This window comes from Lontra canadensis, unplaced genomic scaffold (genome assembly GCF_010015895.1).
Source record: "Lontra canadensis isolate GAN:19392208 unplaced genomic scaffold, GSC_riverotter_1.0 scaffold30, whole genome shotgun sequence".
Lineage (NCBI taxonomy): Eukaryota > Metazoa > Chordata > Mammalia > Carnivora > Mustelidae > Lontra > Lontra canadensis.
The window spans coordinates 13,129,149-13,154,426 of NW_022631024.1; the positions used below are offsets into that span (position 1 = coordinate 13,129,149).

The 25,278-nt window shown below is 53.7% G+C and overlaps 1 protein-coding gene across 10 annotated transcripts in view; it reads left to right on the forward strand.

The window, feature by feature from the left end:
* RALGPS1 (Ral GEF with PH domain and SH3 binding motif 1) overlaps window positions 1-25,278 on the forward strand; it is a 268,752-nt gene that overhangs the window by 213,348 nt on the left and 30,126 nt on the right. For all 10 annotated transcript variants that reach the window (XM_032865898.1, XM_032865897.1, XM_032865892.1 and 7 more), the window contains 3 exons: window positions 5,851-5,988; window positions 8,291-8,384; window positions 12,771-12,838. In XM_032865898.1, coding sequence (XP_032721789.1) covers window positions 5,851-5,988; window positions 8,291-8,384; window positions 12,771-12,838 — 300 coding nt within the window. The remainder of the gene's footprint in view (window positions 1-5,850; window positions 5,989-8,290; window positions 8,385-12,770; window positions 12,839-25,278) is intronic.

The following is a 25,278-nucleotide window of genomic DNA, read 5'->3' on the forward strand; positions in this document are numbered from 1 at the left end:
GGTGTCCCTCAGCTTAAGAGAAGGTGTCTGTTCAGGAGAGCACCTCCTTCATCAGCCTGGCGCTCCCTCCTGGGGGCCGGGGCGCCTTGTGGACACCCCTGGTGGGGGGCCCACATTCACCGGCAGGAAGAAGGTTTGGCCCTATGCCCCTGAGGGCATCCAGAGCTGAGAGCCAGCTGAGGGCTGGCCGCACCCGGCCCCGGGGCTGTCTGCCCCTCCATGGCAGTCTGGTTGGCCCTTGTGTCACAGCCACAGGGTGTCACCAAGCCCTGTGTGGGGTGCAGAAGGAGGGGGCAGAGCAGAAATATGTTCTGGGGAGCTGTCCATCTCAGAGGAGGTCAGTCTGCAGGTGGGCAAGCCACGGGGGCAGATGGCAGCTGCCAGAAGCATCCTCTGGGAATGGGGGCAGGACACAGCATGGGCGGCTGGGACCCTCATACCTGTGCCGGCCAAGGACTCCCAGTTCCCAGCCCTGAGCATGGCTCTCTGCCCCCAGGTTTTGGAGTTAGACGGGCCTGAATTTAAATCCTGATGGCCTGCTTGCAAGCTGTATGATCTTAGACAAGTCACTTTTCCTTTCTGAGCTTTCATTTCCTCATCTGGGAAGCTGAGTACCTTCAGTGCCGGTGGCCGTGAGGGTGCGGTGGTACGGGCAAGGCCGGCCTTTCCTGCCACAGAGCATGGCTGATATCAGTACAGCTGTTTCCCGCCACACATCTGCACCTCTCAGCCTAGCCCTGGACTCTGGCGCGGCTCAGCGCTGTGGCAGCCAGGGCTGGTGGCTGGTCCGATTACTGTCCATCTTAACGAGGCCATTAACACAGCCTCGTCTGCTGCAGGAACCGTGTTAGTAGGATAGGAGCTGAGGCATCCCAGCTGTGCTATCCCCGTCCAGACAGATTCTCCCAGCACTGGCCTGCTGAGGTGGGTGGCCACCACGTGGTCGGCATCTGGGCGCCATCCACGGTTATGGCAAATCCAGACGGGTGCATCCCTCCCATGGGCGGCCCGATGTTCTTCCGAGTGGGGCCTGGCCCTGGAGGCAGTTTCAGGCTCCGCTTCTTGGGCACCTCAGTGGTCCAGGCCCCGGGCCAGGAGACTCCTCAGGACCTCCTTCAATACCCCCAGTCCCAGTCAAGAAACTGGGGCCCTGGGAGGTGAAAAGGACTTGCCTGAGGCCACCCAGCTGGTGAGTGGCAAGGCCAGGGTTCCAAGTCTCCCAGCTCCAAGCCCCACACTCTCCCACTGACGCCACTGCTGCCTGTCATGTGGCAGAGCTGGCAGGGCCTTCAGGCCTGGGTGGGCCCAGTGACGACGGGACCGGGGACAGATAGGCCATGCTGAGTGCCAGAGAGGCAGAGGGGAGGAGATGGAAGATGTGGCTGGGAGGGGCAGCCACAGTGTGGTGATGAGCCTTCGAGGGGAGTGTTGATCCCGCAGGGAGAGCCATAGCCTGGGTACCTCCGGGTCCAGCTGTGCCCCCTTCTTGCCTCACTGGCTGCCGGGCACCAGAAGATCTGACTGGGGTAAACGAAGGCCTGACAACACAGCGGGACAAACCTATGTTCAAATCCTGCCTCAGCCATTTCTCCCATTGCGTGGCCTCAGGTTGAAGCAGCTCTCTTGGCTTCAGTTTCTTCTTCTGTAAAAATAGAGGTAAAACCTCTCTGGTAGCTGTGTTACTGTTATGATCCCATAATCTGGGCAGAGCTCTTAGTTTAGGACCTGGTACATAGTAAGTGCTTGGTTTTGTTGTTATTATTTACTTAAGTACTAAATTAATTTTACTAAAAATTAAATTTTGGGGGGGAGGGGGTGGGAGATACAAACATCCGGTTATGGGATGAATAAGTCACGGGAATAAAAGGCCCAGCATGAGGGATATAGTCTATGATACGGTGCTAGCGTCGTGTGGTGACAGATGGCAGCTACACTTGTGGTGAGCAGGGCATGACGTATAAACCTGGGAGTCTCTGTGTTGTACACCTGAAACTAATGTAACATTGTGTGTCCGCTACACTTCACATTAAAAAAGTGATTAAAAAAATAAAATAAATACTAAATTCTATATACCTTTATGGAAATATTAGTTCTTTCTTTTACTATTATCATCACTTGACTCTGAGCGTCTGTGTCTTCAGCTACAAAACGAGGGTAGTAATGCACTTGGGAAGTACTTACAAGAAGTTGTGGGGCTCACATAAAATCTGCCTTTTCCATGCATCCTTCATTCAGCTGTTTGCCAGACAGCTCCTGCGTGCTCTCTTCCAGCTGCCCGGACTGAGCTCTGGAGCACGACCCACTTCCTGCTCTGATGAGTCTTAAGTCTGATGAGGGAATCAGACGTTAAATACATGAATGATACAACGAAGTAGTGTGTTGCCCTTGTGGTGAGCGCTAGCTGTACGAGGGGCTTGAGAACAGCGCTGGCACGGGACAAGTGGGAGGTGACTCTCCTTATGATTTCATTACAGTTTAGGCTTTTAAATATTTCCAGTTATGGGCTAATAACCGTGCTGAAAAGATTTCCCTGGATTTGCACAGTATTAACTGTAAAAGATTTGCTCCCTTTGGGGCGGTTTTTGTTGTGGGGCTGAAAGGATGTTTAGGTGAAGTATCTGTCCGGGCATTACCAAGGCCCAGGTTGCTGGGAACAGGCCTTTCTGGGGAGGCCCCCCGCCCCCCAGTGCTCAGTGTGTCACAGTGTACTCTCAGGGAAGTAGACAGGTGTTGGAGTCAGAGTATTTTGTGGAGGGGTAATGAACACTCTGACAGTGGAATTAGTTCTGCTGGCGTAGTGAGCTCCCTGTGCTCCCTGGGGTGCAAGTGAGCACCGGGGGCTGGAAATGGTGTGCCACCCCTTAGAAGGAGAGCCTCTCCTGGCCTCCCGTTGCATAACCAGGGACCTGAGAAGAAGCAAAGGGGCCAGCTTCAGCCCTCCCAGGGCAGCACAGAGCAAGCCTTCCAGGCTGAGGGTGTTATTTGAGAAAAGCCAACTCCCCATGTGTTTCTGAGGGCCAGTGAGTGGGTCAGAACACAGGAGCTGGAGCCAGACAGACCTGGGCTCCAATCCCACGCACCCACTGTGAGGCCTAGATAGGTTTCTTAATCTCTCTGAGCTTTCATTTTCTCCTCCACACTCAGGGGTTGATGGCAGAGTCACACGGGTAAAGAGGGAAGTTCCCAGCTTGTGGAGCTTCCAGAAGCCCCCATTCTCCAGCCCCCTTCCCTTATCCTGCTCCCCACATCTCTGCTTCTGGCTGAGCCTTCATTCTGCCTCTCTGTCGGCTCGGTTCCATTCTGCACGGGGTTTGCAGCTAGAACAGAGGTGCCACGTGTCCCCTGTCCCAGTCACCTCATGCTCAGCCCCAGAGGCTCCTTTTTGTTGTGGTTGAAGCAGTAATGGGATTTTCAGGATTGCCTCTGCTGAATCCTTGGAGAGGTAACTGAATTACATTTTTGAGTAGGGAGAGGAAAAACAAGATCCAAGGAGAGAATCCATCTGTGGATTTCAACCCACCAAACTTGGAGCTTCCACAAGGGAAATTACTTTTAATTATTAAAATTTTGGAAACACGGTGCCACTAGAAAGAAAGGAAGTAGAAATGGCTCCAATTAGAAGTGCTAGCATATGTTTCTGTGATTTAATGGTTTCCCGTAACAATATGTAGTTATTTTTAAAGCAGACGAATGACTCATGGTATCCAGCACCAGCGGTCCCCGGTGATGGCAGGAAGTTTGTGCTCTGGGGAGGCAGGCTTGAGTTCGACTCCCACCTCCATCATTTACCAGCTGTGTGGCCTGGAACATGTTATGCATCCCCTCTGCATTTCCTCTTCCTCCTTTATAAAATGAGTTGTAAGGATTAAAAAGATAATGCATGTATGAGTCAGTACAGTGATAGTCCATCCATGCAAAAAATCCCACAACTTTTATATTAAATACCTGCTTAACCGTATTTGTCATAATTCTTAGTAGTTTAATAAACTTTTAAGGCTATCAATTTTCCTCTGAGTACCACTTTGGTCAAATCTCATACATTTGGATACATAGTGTTCTCACCGATGTTATCTTCAAGTAGTTTTTTGTTTTACATTTTTTGCTTTTTCTTTGACCTAAGAGATGCTTGTGAGTGTATGTGTGTTTTCTTCTTTTTTTTCTAATTTTTTAAATTAACATATAATGTATTATTTGCACCAGGGGTACAAATCATCAGGCTTTGTAAATCGTCAGGCTTATACACTTCATAGCACTCACCATAGCACATACCCTCCCCAATGTCCATAACCCAACCAACCCTCTCCCTACCCCCTCCCCCTGGTAACCCTCAGTTTGTTTTGTGAGATTAAGAGTCTCTTATGGTTTGTCTCCCTCCCGATCCCATCTTGTTTCATTTTTTTCCTTCCCTACCTCCCAAACCCCCCACTTTGCCTCTCAAATTCCTCATATCAGGGAGATCATGTGATAATTGTCTTTCTCTGATTGTGTATGTGTGTTTTCTAATCAGAATTTTTTCTATATTTATTGCTAAATCCTAGGTGTAATATAGTAAGGTCAAAGAATGTGGGTAATACAGCATTTACTTTTTGGAACTTACTGAGCATTTCTTGATGGTCTAATATATAACCAGTTTTTGTAAGTATTCGATGGATATTTGAAAAGAGATATTTTCATTTATATAACACCAAGCTTGTTAGTTTCATTACTCAGTATTCATATATGCACAGGTATGTACATATATCTGTATATGCGTGTATTTTTTTGTAGGTAGACACGCACGCACACAGCTGCATACATGTGAGCATGCAGAAGCGCGCGCGCGCACACACACACCCACACCCACACACACACACACACACACATTCTGGAAGAGAGATGCCAAAGGCTCCTTCTATGATTGTGGTTTCGTTGAACTCCATTTCTGGCAGTTTTTTGCTTTGTGTATTTTGATGCAGTGTTGCTTTGCGTATAGCAATTTGATCCTCTTAATCAGCTGTGCTTTTCATTAGTATCAGTCCTCCTCTCTGCCTTGTGCAGTATTTTCTGCCTTGAGTTCTGCTTTCTATTGTTCCTCCTGCTCAGCTCACCAGTATCATAGATGTAGTGGCAGTCCTCATGGAGGGCTGCTGGGACGGCATCCTATCTGGTGTCCACGCACACCTGTGGAGAGCCAGGGGTGTGGATCATGCTGCACACGCAGTCCTCCTCTCCCATCGCCGGCTGAGTCCCAGTTGAGCTGATGCCAGGAGGCTGTGCTGAGGCTCACCACTGGCAGGTCGTAACCATGTTTTCCTATCACGCGCCCTCAAGAAAATTCTCTATCTAGCCTTAACTCTTTGTACCAAGGACTGTTGCTTTTTAAAAATTTTTTTTGTCTCTTAGTTAATTTATTATTTTGGGGTATGTGTGTGTGTGTGGATAGAAAAATAGACACATAGTTAAGTGAATAAGTAGAAAAGTGAATTCAGTCCAAAGGGGTATTGTCCTGAATGTGACACCTTAGATCTATCCAATGCCATCGGTTGGTGAAAAATACAAGTATCTGTCCCTTTCATGTCCTGTTATTTTCCAGTTGGATTACAGGTAAAAACCCTTGTAGCTAGAGAGTGTATGAACTAGAAATGCTAAAGTCTTGCCAGCATGCATTTTGGTTGTCACACAGATGCCTGGTTGCAGTGGAGCTGTCTATGTGAGAAATTAGTAGTCGGGATTGGGAGTGAAGTCAGAATAGTATCTTGGTTTTCCATAAGTCACACTTTATACCTTCTAGTACAGTAGTGCTGTTTTGTGCTATCTTGTTCTGATTCAGGATGAATGCCCACCATTACTAAATACCTTCTTTAATTTCAGGGATCTATCTTCTGGATTTAATCTACATTGATTCTGCATATCCTGCCTCAGGCAGCATCATGGAAAACGAACAAAGATCCAATCAGATGAACAATATTCTCCGAATAATCGCTGATTTACAAGTTTCCTGCAGCTACGGTTAGTACCCTGCTTGCTGGAATTGTAAAATCTTACATCACTGAAATTTGGATTTAGCATCTGATCAGTGAGAAAGCTCTAGAAAACTCTAGAAAGCTCTAGAAAACTCTAGTATCTTGAGCATCTAACACGCACTGGACCCTTTTCCCACAGGCTTAATCCTCAAAGACTATGAAAACTAGTTGTTCCCATCTCTCTGTTACAGACAAAGAGATGAGGCCCAAAATAGTTCAGTTGCTTGTCTGAGATCATCTGGGTAGTGGTAGGGCCCAGATCTTTCTGGCTCCCAGGTCATTCATCCATGAAGAGCTTTGTGGGCAGCCTCTGGGCATCTCTCCTCCGAGAGGATTCAGAGACCTGGGTCCCTCTGTGTTGTGGTTCCACCATGTCCCGTGGCCTCTGGGTCCTCTAGTGGACTCTACATCTGACTGGCAGATGCAGGAGGAGAAAGAATCATACAAGAGTAGGGTTTATGGACCAGATTTGTACATGGTGCTCATCAGTTCTGCTGTGGCAGGGCAGGGCTAGGAAATATAATCCAGCTGTGGGCCTAGCAGAAAAAGGGAGATGACTTGGTACAGACTGGCCAGGCTCTGCTACACATGACTGGATCCAAAGTGTGACCAGTTGTCAGAGATGAAGTAGAGGAACAGAGAAGCCAGAACGCTACGCTAGTTGGGCCGTCCATGCGGATGTCGATTACACCCAGGATGACGGTGGACTCTGGGGTGTGGAATGCACCTGTGAGCCAGGTGTCCAGGTCCCCCAGGAAGGGGCAAGAATGACCAGGGCGCCAGTCGGGAGGAGTCAGCCGTGAAGAGGGGTATTGGGTGGTAGAGCTGCAGGATTGTGCCTCTGCGGGGCAGGGTTTTCATAAGCAGGTGGAGGGATAAAAGTTTGGAAGCAGCCAAGGGGGACAGGAAGGAAACCAACCCCACCTACCCCACCTACCGTACACAGGGCAGGAGAAAACGAAGAGCCTCCATTTGGGAAGGCCACGGGGAAGCCAGGGTGGGGTTCTGCGGGGCGGGCTTGCTGAAGCAAAAGCTCCCGTCCAAACCCCTCCACAGGCACTTCCAGATCAGCTGTCCTGGCTGGAGGAGCAGGAGGGGTCCAGACTCCCCGTACAGTCCTCCCCCGCGTAGGCTCTCGCCGTTCACAAGTGCATCAGCACCGGCCGTCCAGCCGGCCTGCAGGCCGATTACACACGCAGCTTTGGGGTCAGACGGACTCGGGCCCAAATCTCAGCTCTGCCACCTGAAAAGTCACTCCCTTCTCTCTAAGTGCGAGCTCTTCTCATCGGCAGAGCGGGGACATAAGGCGTGCAGAGCCCTCGGCACATTCCCACATTTCACTAGAGCTCAGGAACTCCTCGTACGACTGTCACCCTCATTGACCTCCACCTTCTCAGACATCATCAACTTCGTGAAGCAGGTGTCATCAGCCCCAGGACAAGAGCACTGAGGCTCTAGAGAAGCAGAGCGACCTGTTCCAAACCTTGCAGCCAAGGGGCAGAGCCATCAGGGGCTCCTCACAGCAGCTGGACGCCCATCCCCAAGAGTGGGAGGCCCTCCCCACCCCCTTTCTGCTCCTTCACAGCCTCCTTTACTGCCTCCACCTCTTCCCTCAACCTGTTCTGTCCTACCCCCGGAGGAATGGCAGAGAGGACCCTGGAGGATGTTCGAACCCCTTGGAGTGCGGTGACCAGGAAGGACTGCAGAGGGCACCTGGGAAAAAGGGGGGTTGTGACGTGGCAGAGGCATCCGGTGACGGGGTCGAAACCTGGCTCGGCCACGTCTCGATGATCTGATCTTTGCCAGTTGCCACAGTTGCCGTAGTTTCTTTCTCTGTGCAACCGGCATAGTATTTCCCCCAAATGAGGCAGATGTGACAGCTAAAGCAGATGCCTTCTGGAAACCACCTGGTACCTAGCTTGGCACAAAACAGGTGCCCAGGTGTCTAGGCCCCAGGAGGGAGCAGCTCCAGACCACGGGCCAGACTCAAAAGCTGTGCTGGGACCGGGGTCGGACCTCTGCCCCGGGTTGATGGGGTTTGTCAGTTCATCTCGCATTCTTGTCATGCAGGGGGTTGGGAGGCTTCCCAGCTGCCCCAAGGCACACCTGTGTTAGGGGACAGACACCCGGCTCCAGTCTGTGCTAGAGGCCTTTCTCTCGCAGCCAAGGACCGGTGGTGACTTCGGGGTATGTGGGGTCGGGGAGGGGGCAGCACGCACCAGCAATTCCTACACTTGCCCTGCGGGGTGGGGAGAGACTGACGCTGTGGGTTTTGTCGTGTCCTGCAGATCACCTCACCACCCTGCCCCACGTGCAAAAGTACCTGAAGTCCGTGCGCTACATCGAGGAGCTCCAGAAGTTTGTGGAAGACGACAACTACAAGTGAGTGGCCGTCCTCGCGTGGCCCCTTGGGACCCGTGAGTGGCCGCCTGCACGGCAGGTGACCCAGCGCGTGGGAGCACTGCGGCCCCAGCTGCCCAGGCCCCGTAGATCTGAGGAAATTGTTCTGTCAGCTTCTCGGCCTGGCTTTCCCACGTTGCATGGGTAGCATGAACGTGGACTCCACGGCTGCGTGTGACGCAGGCTTTGTGCCCGGGTCCTCACAAGTGACTACCCCTCCACCGCTGCTCATAGCGTCGAGCGGGAGGAAGGGCAGCTCTCTAGCCACGCTGCAGGCTGACAGCTCTCCAGGAGCCTGTTTCGGGGACGAGGCGGCTCCCTGTGGCCCCGGTGTCCTGCAGGACTGTCGCCATCCGGCCCTGGCTGCGGCCTCATCTGCATCCCATGCAGCCCTTTGGAGTTGACTCTGTTCCCACGAAGACCCCTGTGGGCCCTTTGTCCTCATCTTCCCCTCGCCCCGCTCTGGCTTTCAGCTGGTTCTTCATTTGTGACACCCGGGAATTTACCCAGTATTTCCGTGTGTTTAGAGGGAGAAGGAAGATTTTTCAGATCAACTCTGTCTGCCACATTGCTCGGACATCCTCTTGGCTCATTTTGAGCTTGAGGCCGCTAAGAGTCTCAGTACTTTTTGTATGACCTGCTATCGAGGAGGATCTCAGCTGTCTTGTAACTGATCATTTCCCCCTAAATGTCAACTTTATGTGTATTCTTTCAAATCTCGTCTTATTGGCTGCTTCCGGGGGCCATGTTCCTTTGAGTCCCATTATCCAATATATATATATTTTTTATCTCTTCCAGCTTTGTATCGAAAATTTGACCAGTTTGATTACTTGGTCTTCGTCAAAACACTGAAAATTGTAGGGAACTGTGGCCACTAGTGACACCTCCGGTCACTCCGGATGTGCTCCACATCTGGCCATGTCCGCAGTCGTGCTTCTCTGCCCTCGCGGTGAATCAGAGTCACCTGCGAAGCCTTGTAACCATCTGTATGTTCATGGTGGAGCCTGGGCATTTGTATTTTTTCAAAGTTCCCTGGGTGGTTCTAATAGTTAGCTGTCTCTGGGAGCATAGACATAATGTCTTTCGTTGTTATTGTATAATATTTTGTTAGAGCAGAGTATCATATGAAATTGTGATCTATTGCATAACAATAACAACAACAGACGAAGGCCAGAGATTACCACTGAAATTATGTTTGCCACAAATTAAGCTCATTTTACTTACAAAGCATTTGCTGTTCCTGAAAAGAGTACCCCAGAGTGTGAAATTATTCCCTCTTAGGTTCTGGGATCATATTTTCCATTCATGTGCCTGTAGTACAATTAAAGAGACAGCAGTTTTTCATTAACACTAATATCCTTTAAGGAGAAAAATAGTCTATAAATACTTCTGACCATGAGATAATCCTTGGACAAGCTGCAGGTCGTGAGTAATTACTCCTTCCATCCTGAAGGGCATTGAACACCCCCTGTGCTTACTGCTATCCAGTCAGCCTGGATTTCACAAAAGCCCTTTGTTGTGGTCCAAGTGGGCAAACCAAGGGAAGAAGCCTGCACTCTTCCCTGGCAGGGGCTGGACCATGGACGGGGTCCCTCCCCAGGGAGGCCCCAGCTCTGAGTGACACAGGACATGCAGGGCTTGTGATTCTGCTTGAGGAACCCATGCTCCGTGGCCCAACTCATGTCCTGAGCCTTGTTCCCCACCCAGAAGGACGAGGTGGCTTCATTATCTCCTGATGATGGAGCATTTCTGACACCCTGCCCCCATCTGCTTGGGAGACCCTGTGCCACGTGGGGCCCAAACAGTGCTTCTTTTTCTCTACTCTTTGCCCATTTTATCTTAGTCAAGAAAAATTACGCAAATTCCTACCACTTAGAAAGCATGACCTTTAGCATTAAGTGAACATAATTTGGGACATTTTTAATGCATAGGAAGTGTATAGAGACACAGAGAAGGATGGACAGATGGTCGGATGGAATGACAGAACTAATTAAAATTGGATCATTCAACACTTGCTATTTTTAATTGAAAGTATTTTAATTTAACCAGAAAAAGAAAGGGAAATAAAATGTAAAGAATTAGCTGCTCCTCAAATAAATATTTCTTCAGCACAAGAAATACAATTTCCTAAGAGAGTCTCCTAAGCTTACTAAGACCGGTGGGGAAAAACACGAAGAGGTCTGAGCCGGTGAGTCCTGTTTTAACCGGGTCCCCACCGTGCGCAGGGTCAGTTGGCCAGTTGTGAAAGATGAGAACGTCAGCCGTCTCCCTCGCGTTCAACTCCCCTTCACCATCTTCCAGTCTTCTGTTAGTCGTGTTATTATTACTGCACAGTCCAAGTCATAACATACACATTATGTTCGGGAACCATAATTCCTACTGGTTTAGTGTTTTTAAACAGATTCAATTCTTACCACCTGTGTTCCTCCACAGCTTTTCCATTCCTGGAGTCTTTATTTTAATGACTCTCTTACTTAGCTGGATTTCCCCATGAGCCAGGTTTTCACAAGTCCTGCGTGCTCTGATGTCCCTCGTGAAAACATCCACGTGTGACGGGGCCTCGCCTCACAGGCCCGCACGCCTCTGCGCCTCTCCCCCAGCACTTGCACTTGGAGGCCCGGCTCCCGTCGCCTTCGGACACTGGCTGCCGGTGTAGGGAAGTCTGAGCCAGTCTGATCCTTTCCTCTTGTCCGTGACTTGCTTTATCTTCCTGGTGGGTAAAGGATGCCCTGAAGTTCAAAGGCACAACAAGAGGAATGGTTCAGAGTGGAGTGTTCTGTACCAGATTTCCCTGGAACCTGGCATGCCCTTTCTTCATTTCGGAGGGTTTCTTTGGGTGATCTTTGACTTCTTCTGTACCATTTCTTGGCTTTCCTCTTTCAGGGATTCCAGGCAGCCATATGTTGGGGGCTGTCTACCTTCCATGTCCCCTAGCTTCTTCCTAGTGGCTGCCTTTTCCTCTGTCTTTTCCTCACAGACACTGGGACCATCTGTCTTTACTTAGATACTCATCTGATCCTTGATTGGTCCCCTAGGACCCCAGTCTCCCTTTCCATCTTACTCTTTTGTGTCATCATCTCATTTTTCAGGTCTTGCTTTATTCAACCCACGGCGGGTGGTGGTGGGGTCACACTTGGGGAGATTTCCTTGTGTCCCTTGGGGCTGCCTCCTGGGCTGAGTAATCTAGGCAATGCTTGATTCCTTTCTTTTTCCTTCTTTGTGTGAGAGGATGTTTGCTAGGTTGCCATACCATTTCTTTTTGTCTTGCTCCCATTTGAGAAGCTCCATCTGGATATTCCATGGCTCCAATGCAGGGAGGTGACATCTGACCCTGCTTCCATATGTGTGAGGTGGGCTGGCTTTTCCTCCTGCCATGCTGTGAGGTCAGGGTGCTTTGTCTCTCCCTTCTTCTCTAGCCTGGGGGAACGCAGGGCTCAGGCTCCAAGGAGGCAGGGAGCAGGCGGTGTGTTTTAGATATGGGGGCTCTATTAAAAGGCCTGTATCAGGGTCTCCCCCACCTCGTTGGAGGCTGTATCCCATTCCAGAAAGGGGCACCTTTGGGAAAGATGATTTGGGTTTCAAATCACCCCCTCAGTGGAACCTTCATTTCTGCCAGAGTATCCACCATGTTGTCCACTCCTTTCATGCGTTTCTTGCCAACATCTGGTGCCACTCTGAAGAGGGAGAGGTAGGGACTCCTGCTCAGACGTACCGAGACACCTCAGAGGGCAGGATACTGGAGCCCAGCTGTCACACCTCTTGGTCAGACTCCACAATCCTCTTTTTCTCTCCTTGGCTACAAGTTTCTGAAGTTCATGGCTTCAGCTCAGCCCCTTTTCTTATTGACTTGTAGCTGGTAAGTTCTACTCCTAAGGCTTTATAATTTGTTGGGAGAAAGGGAGTCTGCCATCTGGCTTCACTCCACCATTTTCATCCAGAGGTTCTTAATCAGTACTTAAAATAATAATAATAATAATAATAATAATAATACTTAGGTGCCAGTCCTCCTAACGAGTCCATGGTCTTGCCTCTCTGCGGCATCTGAGAAGGGGGTGCACTATAATGATTGCAAACCCTGATTTCAGGTCAGACAGTCCTGGGTTGGATTGTGTGCCCTGCTACTTGCTAGCCCATGAATTTGGGGAGCTATTTAACCTTGCTACTGTTTCCTCATCTGGTAGGTAGGGACAATAAACGTACCGAGTCCCCAGGCTTGTCTTGAGATCTGGAACAGACCCCAAGGGGCTCCTGGGCTCCGAGGCTCTAGCTCTTAGCAGCAGTCCTGTCTCCCGACTCCAGACACACATGTGATCAGTCCCCTGTGATACACCAAAGCCCCTCTGATTGCATGAATATCTTTGTTTCCAGACTGTCACTCCGAATTGAACCCGGAAGCAGCTCTCCGAGACTGGTCTCTTCCAAGGAAGATCTCGCAGGTACTATAGCCACCTCGAGTGGGGACACACCCACTAATGGCCCGGGCCGGGGCTGGCCCTGACCGTGGCATCAAGGGCACAGTTGAGTAGCAGGCTGCCAGACTCCATGGACCTAGCAGCCCTTGCACACCAACCTTCCAGGCTCCTAATCCACGGGGCCCCTCTGGGTCACCTCTGGGCTACCTCTGGGCTGGGGTTCCCTCAAAGAGCCTGGGACCAAACAGCCCCAAGAGAGGCCAGGTCAAAACCCCAGGCTGGGAACATGCACAGGGCAGAGAAACTTCTCCGAGTCACTTAGGCCCTTAGCATTGGTCCTGCTGCCTGGGCTCGGGTTGATGCGACCTGGAGGCGAGCAGCACGGGATGCCTGGTGCCTCCAGACACGGGCAGCCCACCCACCTGGAACATCAGCTTTACTCACACATTTGGGACACACATAGTGCCCCTAGTGATTAAGGGGGCTGGGGACAGGGTTCCCATCAGAGGGACGTAGGTAATAGCAGCAGGATTCTAAAGCAGCTGCTGTGGGCCAGAGAAGGAACGGTAGCAAACACTAACCATTAAGGTCTTTCTTCAGCAGATTGATGCCAAAATTCTGGAGCAGAGTGGGCTCCGATCAAAAGCGTTCTGCCCTTGAGTCTCCTTCAAATTAGTTTGAGTAAGAGGCCTCTGCCGCCTTACCTGGCTAATGTGCCTTAGTAGGATAAGCCAAGTCTCTGGCCTTCCCCAAGTGCCAAGAAGTCCCCACAGTCACTCTTTCTACCTTCTGGACGGTGCCAGAGGATGCATCTCCTAGTGCCCCTTCCTGCTGCGGGCTTCCATTACCTCTGCCCCTGCCGTGCCGGGCCGTTCCCACTTCCCTCTCCCCGCACGCAGGAGCCACTGAGCAGGGAGGGATGGGGTGTGCTGCTATGAGCCAGGCACTTACAGTGAGCCAGGGACCCAGGGGGATGAGGCAGAGACCTGCCCACAGGGAGCTTAGGCTTTAGCAGGGAGACAGGCAGCAAGGCCCTGAGGGGGCCAGCACGGCGCAGGAAGAGAGATGGCAGAGGGAAGGGCTTAGCCTTGGCTTTCGGGGCCAGCTCTGCCTCTCTCTAGCGACTCTCTCCATCCACAGGCCAAACTTAAGCCTCATCTCTGCCTGAGAGAAGCAGGGCCTCTGGAAAGTTCCTCAGCCAGGACCCTTGCACATGCCTTGAATGGCTTTCCCTCCTGTTTCCATGGTTGGCTCTTACTCATCCTTCTAAACTCAGAGAGACTTTATTTCAGCTCTTTGTTTCGTTATGACACCCCCATTTGTAATTACTCTCTCTTTCTGGTCACTGGGCCTCACTTAGTTCCCAAAGACCCATCCCAGCGGATGAGCCTCCAGCATCCGGCATAAGGCTTGTGCTCGATGGACGCTTGGGCCTCCCAGGGTTCATGGGCGAATGGGTGAAAGGAAGGAAGGACCAGGCTAAGGCTCCGGGTGGGCCTTTCGCACGCACTGGCCTGGAGCGCAAGCGGGGTGTGATGGCTGGAGCCTCATCGCAGAGCCCCAGAGAGCCTCCTCCTCCCCGCTGTCCTGTACACCGCGTGCAGCCCAGGCCCGCTCCTCTGCCGGCCTTGCCTCCCGAGTCTCAGCCATTCGGCAAGCCTGTGGGCTGCTTGTTACCAGGCCAGATGGCAGCAGAGGCCTCCCCTTCCCTCTAGGCATCTGTCTGACCCCGAAGGTCCCTTCACTTGACCAGCACCTGCCTCACTCCCTCCTTCCTGAGGAAGAGACCAGGGCCCCCCGCTGCCCCCAGGCCAGCTCTGCACTGAGCACCACCAGCTCCTCCTGCTAGGCCGGAGCCTGTGGACCAGCAGCCAGACTCGGAATACTAACTCTGCTCGCTGGGGGCCTCAGGAACTGACCCCCTCACTGAGCCCTGGGCAGGAAAGAAGGAGCTGCACTGACTTTTGACCCCTGCCTAGGATGGAAACGGGGCCTGGGAGCTAGGACCCAGCCCCTGGCCCAGCCTCCTCTGGGTCTGCCAGACTTTCCTGTTTTAGCCACTGTCCCCTCCATCGGCTCTGCCATTTATTAGCCATGGGAGGTCAACCCAGCAAGTTAATTAACTGCCAGCTTCGGTCAGAATCCTGGCAACAAAGAGAATTCCTCCCCACCCTTGCCCCGGCTCACACGAAGAGACTTTAATGAAGCTGAAATGGGTAAAGCGTAGTGAGGCGCCGGCCCCCTCGGCTGAGGGACCTGGAAAGGAGAAAGTGTCACCAACTCCGTGATTGCTGAGCTGAGGAGGACTCGGCGACAGAGGGAGCAAACAGAACAGTTGATGTACCCGCCAGGCTTCAGTTTCTCCATCTGTAAAGTGCACCTCATAATGCTTCCCTCCCACGGTTGTTGTGGGAATTTGTTCAGACCCCGTGTGTGAGACAGTCCAGTGCCGGACACACACAGCCTCTCACTGAGTGTGTCTTTGCTAGGATGCTGTCATTGTCGTCAGTGTTGATTGTGCCTCCGTCACTGAATCAGCCTTTAGCTGTTCGTGAAATGTCACCGCCTCGGGTGCTTTTCCTGCCGCCAGACCCCCCTGCCCCGTCCCTGCCCAGGTCAGGCCCCCGCTGCACCAGGGTTGGCAAACTCTGGCCCACATCCAGCCCACCCCTGTTGTCATGTTGGAGCACGCCACACCCATCCGTTGACATATTGTCTGTGTCTGCTTTCCGTGACAGTGGCAGAGTTGAGTGGTTGGGACAAAGACCCTGTGGCCTCCAAAGCCTAAAATATTCACCATCTGGCTTTTTGCAGAAACTCTGCCAGCCCAGCGTTGTACCCTCTTGTGGAGCTGGTCTTTCTCCGCAGCACTTCCCCATGGGGATCAGAGTGTTACCTGTGCACATTTGCCCCCGTCTGCCTTCCCCCCAGCATAAGGACCCCGTCCAGCGTCCCCAGGGCCTGGCACATAGGGGCCCTGGGGAAATAGCCGCACCGGCCCGGCCTCTGAGCCCCTGGCCCGAGCCTTCAGGCATTGGGCTCTGGGAGGCAGCTCCAGGGCTGCGGACTGCTGACTCCACACTCCTGGGGAAGTGCTGAGGCGGCACTTTTCACACAGTGGTGCGAGCCCAGCTCACAGGAGTGTTTTCCACCAGTTTTCCAAAGCCCTGGCTCCCGCCCTGGAAGCAGGATGTTAAGGTTTTCATTGATCACCAGAGGGCCCGGGAGTGTCTGGAAGGCTTCCGACGTGCTCAGTGGTCCTGGCTTCCCACCCGCAGCCTCGAAGCGTCTCCAAGGACAGAGAGGCGGGCGAGGCTGCAGCGTGGGGCAGCCGAGGGGTCCTGTGGAGGGCGGGACCAGAGGGGCAGTTCCCGGGAGGCCTTCCCCCATCTGGCAATCAGACCGGGCTGCGTGGCAGGAGCCCGGCCGGGCCCAGGGACAGGAATGTGCCTCTTGCAGTCCCAGGAATGGGAGGAACGCAGCCTCCCTCAGCTCCTTGGGATGGGGGTTTAAGCTACAGCTCCAGGCTCTCTTTCCAGCAGTCAGGCACCCGCCCCCACACCTGCCAAGGAGAGGACCGAGATGCCTTCATGAGTTCATGCACTCAGGACATCTGGGGCCTGCTGTGACAGGCCCTCACCATGAGCCAGCTACCCAGGGAACAAGGCAGAGACCTGCCCACACGGAGCTTAGGCTTCAGCAGGGAGACAGGCAGCAAAAGCCAGGCGGCGTGGCACAGGAAGGAGCCAGAGGAGGCCAGTGTGAGCATGACCAAGATGGTCGGGGGCTCCTTGACCCTTCCATGCTGCTGTGCCCACTTCTCTCACCAGCTCGCCTGCCTCAGGCGCTGAGACCTGCTGACCCAGCCCTGAGAGCAGCTGGGACTTGGGTCTCTCAGAGGCCTTGGTTAATGTCAATGTGGTCCCGGGCTGAGGCTGTGCCCTTTGTGTCTGTGAGGGCCCCTGTGCCCCATAGAGAGCTGCCAACTCTCCACCCTGGGGAGTGACCGCGCCAGCGGCTCCGCACCAACAAATAGCCTGTGAGAACGGAAACGGAGAGACCTTCTCAGTTTCTGGGCTGTGGAGGCGAGAGGGCCAGGAATGCCACGTTTTCAACCCCCCCCATATGTAATGTTTCATTTATATAAACGAACTAATATTTTCCTGGAGAGCAAAAATCATAAAGAACGTTGACCCCCAGAGAGGGCAAGTCATGTTTGTGTGTGCCTTGGAACCGATGAAGACATTTCCAGATTCTGTTAGCCCGCCTCTGCGTGGCTGGACCAGCTGACAGGTTTTCTCTCAAAAGTCCTTGGCAGCAGAGCAAGGCCATGCAAAATCTCAGCTGGGCCTCAGGTTTCTGCACTCATACCTTCAGACCCGCTCTCCACATGCTTCTAGGTATTTCTGGTCTCACTGCCTTTTGGGGGAAAGCCCTGCTTTGGAGTCAGACAGACCTGAGTTCATGGCATGGCTCCAGCACTTCTTAGGTGTGGGGCCTGGGGCCATCAGCTTACTCCCTCCCAGCCTCGGTTTTCTTGTCGGTGACACGGCGGTAGGACTAAATACTTCACATGGTCTTACTTCCTGGGACTGCTGGCTCATGGCCCACATGGGGCAGTCTCTGGTGCTATCCTCATGGAGGGACAGCATGACACAGCCGACAGAGCAGGGGACAGGGAGCCGGAGGGCCCTGCCCTCAAGTCCGACTCACCATTCACCAGCTGAGCTGTGTACCACCGCTGATGGCCAGACACTTCAGAACCTAGTGGCCCAGAACCACCGTTTTCATTACAGGCACGGGCTCTGTGGCTCAGCAAATAGGACAGGACCCAGCCAGGATGGCTTGTCTCTGCTTCACAGTATCTGGGGTCTCCGTCAGATTGAAGATTGAGAGGGACTCAGTGACTAGGGGCTGGAATCCTCTGGATGCGTGTGGTGCTGGCTATTGGCAGGGCCACAGCTGGAGTAGAACGCACGTACGTGTGGCTCCCACATGGCCTGGGCTTCCTTACCGTGTGACAGCCTGAGTCCCCAGCTCCTATGTGGCAGTGTTCCCCCAGAGCAAGTGTCCCAAGAGCAGGGTCGAAGCTGTGTCATGGCATCTGCGTGACGCACCCCATCCCCAGAAGTCACGTGGCCTTGCTTTCGCCATGCTCTGTTGGTCAGCGTGGTCACACAGGCTCACCCTGTCCAAGGAGAGGGGACGCAGACCCGACTACTCCACATGGGCGGTGTGGAGAGTTTGCGGGCGTGTGTTAAGCCACCACACCAGCTGGTTCGTGCTGCTTCATGCTAGGGAAACAGAGGCTCAGAGGTGATGGAGATGGTGGTGGCCGCGGCAGCGGCAGTGGCTGTGGCCGGGACCCTTTGAGCTTGTACTCGCTGCCAGGCACTGGTGGAAGCATTCCCTGTGTGTTGACTCGGGACCCTCACACCTACCCTGTGCGGCGAGGGCCGAGAGCCTTGTTCTGTGGGAGGCCGTGGGGCGCTTACCCCCTCGTCTCTCGGATGGGGGAGGGAGCAGAGCCCGCTGCTGAGCCTGGGGGTCTGGACTGGTCACCTGTATCCCCGGCATGGAACAAGCAGGATGCCCTTGAGGGTCCCAAGCACCTTGGGCTTTGCCCCCATTGCCCTTTGTGTCTGTGCGGTACAGTCAGAGAAAGTACAGTGTCTATGCCATCATCGCTGCCTTGGATGACAAACCTGGCACATCTAGGCCTTTCCTGACTTTTGAGTCCCGTACTGTCCTGCGTGGCTCTTAGAAGGCCGGTGCTGCGTGAGAATCACAACTCCAAACCTGATTTGGCATTAAACCTTCTTCACTGCCCCTGGCTGGGGCCTGATCTCGTATGGTCAGGGTTGGGGGTGCTTGGCCCTTCTCCCCGCCAGGCCTCTCTCTGTCTCCATTGGCTTGCTAACCTCAGGGCGTGGGGCAAAGGACACAGTCTTAGCAGTGGGCACTGCTGTCTTGGACCCTTCAGGTGACAAGTGCTGTACGGATGTCCTCACATGAGCACTTTCATGGGTTTTTCAGAGATCCCATGGGTCCCTTGGCTGCGGCGTGCGCCCGTCCATTCTGGGACCACAGCAGTCCCTTCACAGAGTCTGTGCACCTGGCCGGCTCCTTGCGGCTTGGTTTCCTGCAAGCCCTTACCTCCAAGCCAGCTCTCCTCACAGGGGCGGTGGGAGGCCACACCTCACCTTGCCCTGACAGACCTGCCAGTGCAGCTAACCCTGGTGTGGCCACCGCTGTCCTCTGGCTGGGGCCGTGTGGGCTCGCATGCCTAAGGAAGGCACTAGGAGTCGCCTGGCTCTCCCAGCTGCCAGGGACATATGTCGAGCTCCCCAGGTGGTCTGTGGAGTCCTCCCCCTCCACTGGACAGTAGTGAGCAGAAGAAGAGTACCGCATGGGCGGGGGGTGGGGACTCCCCCTTGCATAGCCCACCCCCCCACCGCCGTAGCTTTTTTCGATTCTCAGAATGGGTAAAGGGGCTTGGGGGAGGCGCCCGAGAGCCGAGAAGCCCGTGTCTGCCTCTCCACTCTGGGAGTTCACATCTGCTCTGTTCCTCATCTCTCATCTTAGTAGCCTGCTACATCAGGGTCAAGCAGAGGAACAGAGACACCAGCCCACTTCGGTCCCACTCCTCTGTCCCGCTGTGGCCCAGCTCCACACTTTGCACCAGAGGCTTCCCGGGGCTGCTTCCTCTGACTCCAGGGAAAAAGCCTCTGGGCCTCACCACTGCTGAAGGGGGATCAGATGCCGTTTTTCAGGAAGAAATGAAGCAGGGCATTCTGAATGATGTGTGAGCCAGATCTTGGCTCACAGTGAGGACCCGTGAGAGCTGCATGTGTGAGAAACAAAGAATGTGTGTGAATGTAACAGTGACCGGCTTCCAGGCTCGCCCGTGAAGCCTGGCCTGAGAGAACTTTCTGTGCGCAGGGCCCCATGTCCCTGAGTGCCGGAGGGCAGCCCCAGGGAGGGCCCTGGTCTGGGCACGGGGCTCGCAGCACACACAGTAAAGAAGCCAGGAGACACACAACTCCCTTCACCCTGTGTGCCATGTGCTCCCATGACTCCGTCGGGAGCCTCGGATCTGGCCATGGCCACTCCCCTTCTCCAACGCAGAGAGGCACTGGATGCCGAGCTCCCAGCAGCCCAGGCAGAGGCTGGACTGGAACTCGAGTCTTGTGACTCCAAGTCCCCTCTGCCACAGCTGCCTCCTATTAATTTCCAGTGTGCAAGACTTGGAAAGTAGCCCATGAGCGGCCGCTGTCTGCCAGACTGCTTCAATCGGGCAGTGCCGACCCAGGGCAGGGACGTGGATGCTGCTGGAAACCCGTGGGAACGAGGCTCCCTGTCCTCCTCTGCAGAACCCGCCCCTCTGTAGCCAGAACCCCATGCCTGGTGCACTCGGGCCCGGACAGCCCCCGCCTCCCTGAGCTGGTGCTGCTGGTAGGAGACTCTGGTCAACAGGAAATTGCATCTCGTTCCTTACTTACAAGTGCATGGGTGTCGTGAAGGCAAGTGCAGGCTGCCAGAGAGTGAGGGACTGGAGGGCCTGGCCCCGAGGATGGGGGTCACCGCCCTCTCTGAGAACTCAGGACATGTGCACCAGCGGCACAGCGCCTGCCTCTCAACGGAAGCCCTTCCATCGCTAATCGAACCACTGGCAAAGGGGGCAGGTCAACAGTTCTTGCCTCCGTTTCTCCCTTCTCCCGAGAAAACCATCTGGTTGAGCGGAAGGTTGTTTCTGGAGCGTTTCAGTCTTGCCTGCTGTGGTCCACATGGGTGGGCAGAGGAGGACACTGGCTCCTGGTGCTGGCCATCCGACTCAGGTGGTAGGCTAGGCCCCTCCAGCTTGCTTCCCCTAGAGACCCAGATCCAAGGGAAGGAGAGCGTGTTGCAGCCCCAAAGATGGGTGCTACCTACACAAGGTGCCTCTGAGGGAGAAGTGGTGACAGCCAAGGATGGGGCTGCTGCCCAGGAAATCAGTGCATTGCTTCTAACGCCTTCCATTAGACTTACAAGTGAAGCCCAGGGTCATTCTCTTCATGCATCTAAAATGACACTTGTCTCAGATATTTGTTCTGTTGACCCTGGATCTACACAGGTTCCTTTTTAGCCTGTCCCTTCTTCTCATCCCACAGACACTGGTTCTGTCCCAGTTCTCACTGAGTTTACAACTCTGGATAATTTTGCCCACTCCTGGGGCTCCACACACCCCTGTCTGCATGCATCTGTCCCCTGTGCCATCTGTCTCCTGAACGCCACACCTAGCAGCCTCCAGACATCAGTCCCAGTCTGAACTTCCCATCAGCCCCACAGGCCTGCTTCCTAAGTGAACAGCAGCAGCCTCCACTGAGGCTGTCCTGAGCCCCCCTCCCGCCGCACCCCTGTTAGTCCACCTCCTACCCACCTGTCATCCTCATCTCTCCTTCCCGGCCTGTCATTCTGGCCCCATCCATGTGCTTTTTTAGCCAGAGTGTGCTTTGTAGGGTACAAATCTGAGCACATCACCACTCCTCCTAAAAATCTCTCCACCTTTCTCTCAGTAAACTCCAGCCTCCTCCCATGGCCCTGCCACTCTGGCCACCACCCCCCACCCCCACCCCAAGCATAGTCCCCGCCCTCAGCTCTTCTGCTAGCCTGGCTCCCTGCAGTTTCTCTAGTAGCTTCTGTTTTCTGTCATCTCGGGGTCTTTTCTCTTTTGCTGCTGCGTCTGCATACGCCACGGTGTCGGCTTGGGCCAGCCTGGATGTCAGACCCGCCAGCTCTTCTCTGACCTTCCAGTGTTCTCGGATGCACAGCTCACGGCTCTGCTGCTCACCAGCTGCTTGCCCAGGCAAGCTCCTTAATCCTTCTAACCTCAGGTCCCACATGGTGGCGTCGAGATTACAACCAGGCCTGGGAGGCCGTGTTATTGCACCCATGTGAAGCCTTTAACACAGTTTCTGGCCCCTGCAGATGTGCAAAGGTCAGCTGCTACCATTACCACCATCGTCATTGACATGGTCGTCATGCCACTGGTGTAGTGTCTGCTGTGAACGGACCTGTTACCTTTCTTTCGATCCAGGCATGTGTCCTATTGGTGTAGTCACTGCAATTATCATATCTGTTTTCTTCTTTCCTCCTGTCAAAGCCTGTGTCCCTCCCGGGTGTAATGACCTGCATACTTGTCTTTCTCGCCCACTTGACTGTAAACCCCATGAAAGCAGAACACGAGCTCCCTAATCCAATGTGGCTGACCAGCACGTGGCTCAGGGCTGGCTCCGGGTCAGAAAACACTTGCTGCAGAAAGAAGGGAGGGATGCTGTATCATTTCCTCTTCACGGGGAGCCTGCCAGGTCAGGCCACTGTTCCTGTTTTGCAGACGTAGAATGAGGCTCAGAGGTGCCAGGTGACTTGCCCAAGGTCACTCAGCCTGCAAGTGGCCGATAACACCGGAGCCCACGTCCGTCTGCCTCTGGATCCTGGGTTCTTGGGACCATTCATCACCCCGACTCCTGCCCACCGCAAAGCCGTTGTTAGAAGGCCCGTGCTCTTTTCTCTTCCAATCAATGAGTGGTCTGTTGGGCAGCCTGTTGTTTTCTTAAGAGAAATGTAATGAAAACCAGATTTTTTTTTTCAACACCATATCTCGTTCCCCACAGAGACTGTCAGTTCTCATATGTTCCAATAAAACTGCTAAAGAAACAGCCACTTAAAGAACTTTAAAGATTATTCATGGAAAAATTATGCTGAGGAAAAAGAGAGCAATCCTCTGACATAGTCAAGCCACATGGTCAGTTTTTCCAGCTGTTCGTGCCATATCGGGCCGGGCAGCAGGGACCACACTCCGCAAAGCAAGGCCAGAAACCCAGCTCATTATCACTGCCCTTACCCCTGCCCTTGCCCCAGGGGACATGGAGAAGCAAACTTGCCAGCCGCTCAGCTCAGAAACGGCCCCAGAAGACACGTGTCTCTGGTGCTGTCACGTGGTGGCCACCCCAGGCTTAGTGGGGCCTGAACGCGAGGCCTTTCGGTAGCCGAGAGCGTCACTTACTGGCAGAGAAGCCACCCCTGTCCCGAAGTCCCAACTGAATGGAAATTCTTCTGCTTCAGCGTCAGACCAGGCTGTTGGTCAACAAAGCAGGGGGTGGGAGTGGCCGAGACCCGGGGCACCCAGAGCAGCATCGGCTTGGACGCTGGACCCAGGCAGATCCAGCCTCTTCTGCCTGGGCCTCCCACCCTTCCCCTCGGCTGGGCTGAGGGCCATCTGAGGCCAGTCAGGCCTCCCAAGGCTGTGCAAAGCAGCGAGAAGAGGGAGGCGGATCTGGGCCTTGTCCTGGTGGGAGAATCAGGAGCCCAGTGGAAGAAACCAAGGGCATATCCGCAGGCCTAGGAGAGCAGCACACGCGAGTCAGAGCCAGGATGCGGATGCGGGGAGCACCTGGAGGTCGGTGAGAAAGGAGTGAGCAGGAGTGAGTGCGACAGCCACCGAGGTTACCAGAAGAGCTTTGGGGGGCCAGCTCTCTAGGCTCAGCCCAGCACGCTCAGCTAGCTGAGGGAACAAGGCCAGCACCCCTCCAGCGCGTGACCTCATGTGCCTCAGATGTCTCTTAAAAGGCTACTGTAAAATTGCCAGCTGCCTACGAGTTGATGAAACAGGATGTTGGAGTGTTGGGACAAGCCTGGCATGCAGCTGGCGCATAGTAGATGTTTGTCCTCTCCACCTTAACCTGCAAGTGTAGCAGTTGGACCTTTTGCAACACACGCTTCCTAGAGGAAGTGCCACCTGCTTCTGTCGGATCACCTCAAGTGTGACACTGTTTTTTCTGCCTCAGGTTTTCGGTAACGCCTGACCTTCGAACTGCTAGACCTGCCCCCCCACTCCCTGTCCCGCCCCCACTGGGAGACCCGTGTACCCCTGGGCTCAAGTCCAGCACGTGGCTGCCGCATGGGCCCTGGCTTTCCCACCTATGAACCAGAGCTGCTGGGAGAAGCCCCGACGTGGAGGGCAGCACGCCCCGCACCTCGGTCCCCGGCGCAGAACACTCGATCGTGATTATCACCGTCATTATTACTGTGACAGCACAGGGAGTCGAGTTCCAGTTCAAACCACAGGGGCCAGAGCAGCGCAAGCTGACCTTTACAAAACACTTTCTGAACCCATGGTGGGAGCCAGGGTGACTCAGTCAGTGTAATCCCACGGCCATGCCACTGATAAACAAGGCGAATTCCACCCTCCGCATGGATTCACTTATTGAGCAATAAGTGCAAAACAAAAACAAACCAGGACGGCCTCCATTCTTCCCTTTCTTATCTGGGGCAGCCACACGAGACATTTCCCCCAGGCCTGAGCTTGCTTTTGTCCCAGCTTTTGCGCAGAATGTCTTCACTGGGGTGCGCGTGCGGGCCACCTGGAGAGCAATGGCCAGACCCGCTTGAAGCCAATGAAATCAGAACCTCCAGGATGGGCCCGAGAAACCCCATTTCTCTCCAGATGCCTCTGCTCCATCTCCCGGTGAACTGGGCTGGTGATGGCGTGGACCGCCTTGCGGGGAAAGATGCCCGCAGACGATCAGCTGAGGTACGTCTCAGTACCTGCACACGCTCCTCGAAGGCCTTCCACGGGCCGTGTCTTGTTGGTAAAGTCCAGGCCCCGCCTCCCGGGCGTCCTTGTCATGGATCCATCTGTCAGAGCCCGCTTCTGAGATACCCCAGGTAGCCTGGAACTGGAACATGGTTTGCACGTTCTAAAATGTTTACACAAATGGCATCATGCCTCAATGTAAACAACACTTTTGCACCTTACACTTTCCACTTCTAGTTGCTTCTAGGATTTAATCTGTATTGATACCTTTAAATCTGGTTTCTTCACGGTTTTCCTGCTCTGTAGAATTTGCTGGATGAATAGATCACAGCTCATTCATCCATTTCCCTCCTGAGGGCCATGTGGACGGTTTCCCCTCTTCTGCCGTTGGACGCAGTGCTACGTAGCACATCCTTGTGCACGCGTCTCCTTGTGCACATCTGCAGGCGTTTGCTCGGATCCCCCGAGTTGGAACCGCCAGCACGCAGAGCCCTGGCACCTTCACCTTCACTCGCCGTTGCCGCTTTCCAAGTATTGGGCACTCCTGTGGGCCCCGAACTAGCATCCCCCTCCTCTCACATCCTAGCCAGCACTGGACATCGTTAGGCTAATTAATTTTTACAATCTATTAAGGTAAGAGAGTTTTTTTCCTCACTTCTACTATATAATTTGCATTCCTGCTATCCCCAGTGAGGTTAAGCATGTCTCTTTGTAGTAGTGATTGTGCACGTGCATTTCCCATTTGTGTCCTTTACCTATCTTCTCTGTATGGTTTGTCTCTCTTCACCGATATTTGAAGTTCTTCATGTATCTCACCACGAATCCTTTGCTAGTGATGTGGTGATAGATCTCTTCTCCCAGACTACAACTTGCCTTTTAACATCATTTT